The sequence below is a fragment of the Aureococcus anophagefferens genome, assembly GCF_000186865.1.
Source record: "Aureococcus anophagefferens unplaced genomic scaffold AURANscaffold_3, whole genome shotgun sequence".
NCBI classification, from domain to species: domain Eukaryota; class Pelagophyceae; order Pelagomonadales; family Pelagomonadaceae; genus Aureococcus; species Aureococcus anophagefferens.
In genome coordinates, this window is record NW_008705563.1 from 630,841 (window position 1) to 633,727 (window position 2,887).

The window sequence follows — 2,887 nt, forward strand, 5'->3', positions numbered from 1 at the left end:
CGGGGGGGGGGGCGTACTATGGAGCTCCCGGGCAGCGTCGTGCTTCGATCGCCGTCTGGCGCTTCCGGCTTCTCTTCGACATGGGCCTCAAAGCCCGCCTCATGGTTAACTTGAAGTTCAACTTGTGTGCAACATTGGCCTAATACTGCCAGTCAAGAGGTCGATCAGGCCAAACACCGGCCACTCGAGATGGCGGCGCCTTCGTTGTCGGCCCTCGTCGCCGTCGGCGCCCGCGCCCGCGACGCGGCGTCCAACGGCGATGCGAAAAACGGCACGCCCATCGCCGACGACGACGTCGAGCGGTACCAGATCCAGCCGTCGACGCGCCCCGCGGGGCCCGCCGCGGCCGATGCGCCGGCGCCGCGGCCGACGCGCGGCGGCACGGGCTGCCTGCTCATGGCGCCGCCGCCGCCGCGGCCGCGGCCGCCGAAGAAGGCCGTGCTCGAGGAGGAGGCCTACGTCGACGAGATGCGGCGCATCATCGACCGCGACTACTTCCCCGGCTTAGCCGAGGGCGACGCGCTGCCGATGACGCTCGACGCGTTCGCCGCGCGGCACACGTCCGAGGACAACGCGAGCTTCGAGGAGGCCCAGGAGCGGAGCCGGCTGGACCACATCCGGAAATACTGGTGGGCCTACGACGAGCGGTCGCTCTTAGAGGCGGGCGTCGAGGTGCCCGATCCGACGGACCCGGGCCGGCACCTCCTGAGCGACGGCACGCGCCTCTCGGAGGCGCGGCGCCTCCTGGCGGACGCGGCGGCGGCGGCCGCGCCGAAGCGCGGCGACGAGCGGCGGAACGGCCTCGACTTCGCGCCGCACGAGGCGCGGCCCGCGCTCCTGTTCCCGCCGAGGTACGACGCGCCGCGCGAGACGGCGCTCGCGCTGGCCCGGGGCGCCGACATCCGCGGCGGCATCCAGCGCGCGAACACGCGCTTCGCGCCGCCGGCGCCGGCGCGGCCGCGGTCGCGGTCCGCGTCGTCGTCGGAAACGGGCGCGTGGCCGGACCTCGGCGACGTCGCCTCCGACAGCGACGGCGACTCGTCGGCCTACCCGAGCGCCTACGACGGCGGCCACGACCGGCTCGTGCCCATGACGCCGCGCATCCACCCGGGCGGGGAGCCGGGCGGCGCGTCGCCCCTCGTGACCTGGGGGACGATGGCCGCGACCCCGCTGCCGCTCGACGACGGCGGCCTCCTGAGCCAGCCGGCGAACCGCCGCGAGGCCCTCGGCCGGTCTTTGGACGCGCGCGCGAAGCGCCGCCAGGTCCCGCCGCCGTCGCCGCTGCGCGCCGCGCTCGACGCGTCGAAGCGGCGGCGGACCGGGTCCGCGACGCCGAGGACCACGCCGAGGACCACGCCGGGCGCGCGCCGCCGGTCGTCGGCGACGCCGCGCGCGGGCTGGTCGGGGGACGCGACGCCGCGGCCGAGCCCCCTGCCGAGCCCCCTCGCTAGGCGGTGACGTTGCGCGCACCGCCGGGTAAGCTGTGACTGTGGGTGCCGACTGAGGTGCGACGGGGTCCCGCAGGCCTGGCGCGCGCAGCCTGAGAAGCCGGCATGCATGCCCCGGCCCGAGGATGTCCCGCCACAGGCCGCGCCGAGGCCTCTCGCCGCTTGCGCATGCCCGCCCAGGGGCCTGCCGCGGCCGCACCGCCACACCATCCACAGGCCAGTCGAAGTCGCTTGTTCTCATGGGTGGCGTCGTCAGCGCCCGATGCCGCGCGCCCCACGTGCGATGATTTCGTTCGCTTCCTAGGTATTCCAGTGTTCGGAGATTTGGCCAAGCCCGCCGGCGACGTACGATCCGGCGTCCGGCGCCGGGGGCCGTCGGAACGGAGCCCCGTCAAGTGGAGTTCGCGAGAGTGCCGTACGCTCGCGTCGACCCCGGCGGGCCCGCGCCCTCGTCCTCGGCCCCGCGCGCCCGCCGCTCGACCCCGGCGCGCCCGCCGCCGGAGCCCGGCGCGCCCTCGCCGCGGTCCCGCGCGCGCGGTCGCCCCCGTCCCCGGCGCGCGGCGGTTCTCGGCGCCGCGCGCGCGCGCGACTCGGCCCCCGCGCGCGCCCGTTCCGCCGCCCGAGCGCGCCCGCCGCGCGAGCCGCCCGCCGCGCAGGTCATCGGCGACGACTACACGACCAAGTTCCTGCTCAAGGCCAAGGTCGCGCCGAAGGCGATCCCGCTGTCGTTCACGATCGAGAACGAGGTCAAGGACAGCGTCGACGGCAAGCTCACGGCCAAGTACGTCGAGCCGACGACGGGCGTCAGCTTCGACAAGCTCACGCTCAAGGGCAAGACCTACGGCGTCGAGGCGTCGAAGACCGTGTCGGGCATCAAGTTCAAGGGCAAGGTCAACCCGGCGGACGCGTCGTCCGCGGCGCTCACGGCGGAGCTCAAGAGCGACAAGAACACGGTCATCGCGTCCGTGGACAAGAAGAAGCTCGCGGGCTCCGGCACCGTCGCGCCCTTCAAGGTCGGCGTCTTCGGCGGAGGCTTCGAGTACCCCGTCTCCGGCGGCGCGCTGTCCTTCTCCCTCGGCGGCTCGGCGACGGTGTCCGGCGTCTTCGCGTCCTGCGTCTACACGCCGAAGAAGGTCTTCAACTTTGGCATGATGTTCTCGCCCATGCCCAAGCTCACGGTCGCGGCGACGGGCGACTCGACGGGCGCCGACAGCGCGACGGTGGGCCTCAAGCACAGCGGCCTCGGCGCCTTCACCCTCGGCCTCAAGACGTCGGCCAAGGCCCTGAGCGCCGTGATCGTCAAGAAGGTCGGCAAGGACGCGACGGCCGTCTTCGGCGCGACGGCCAAGTACGCCGACATGAAGCCCGCCTTCGGCTTCCAGCTCACGATCGGCTAGGCGCGCCGACGTCGGCGACGGCGCGCGCGCGTGTCGCGCGGC

General features: G+C 74.1%; 1 protein-coding gene across 1 annotated transcript in view; it reads left to right on the forward strand.

The window, feature by feature from the left end:
* Window positions 1–2,845, forward strand: part of AURANDRAFT_61597 (hypothetical protein) — a gene marked incomplete at both ends in the record, with an annotated part of 15,502 nt that extends 12,657 nt beyond the window's left edge. Inside the window, 3 exons of the mRNA XM_009035391.1 lie at window positions 169–1,322; window positions 1,753–1,762; window positions 2,105–2,845. Coding sequence (XP_009033639.1) covers window positions 169–1,322; window positions 1,753–1,762; window positions 2,105–2,845 — 1,905 coding nt within the window. The remainder of the gene's footprint in view (window positions 1–168; window positions 1,323–1,752; window positions 1,763–2,104) is intronic.
* Between the last annotated feature and the right edge of the window lie 42 nt (window positions 2,846–2,887).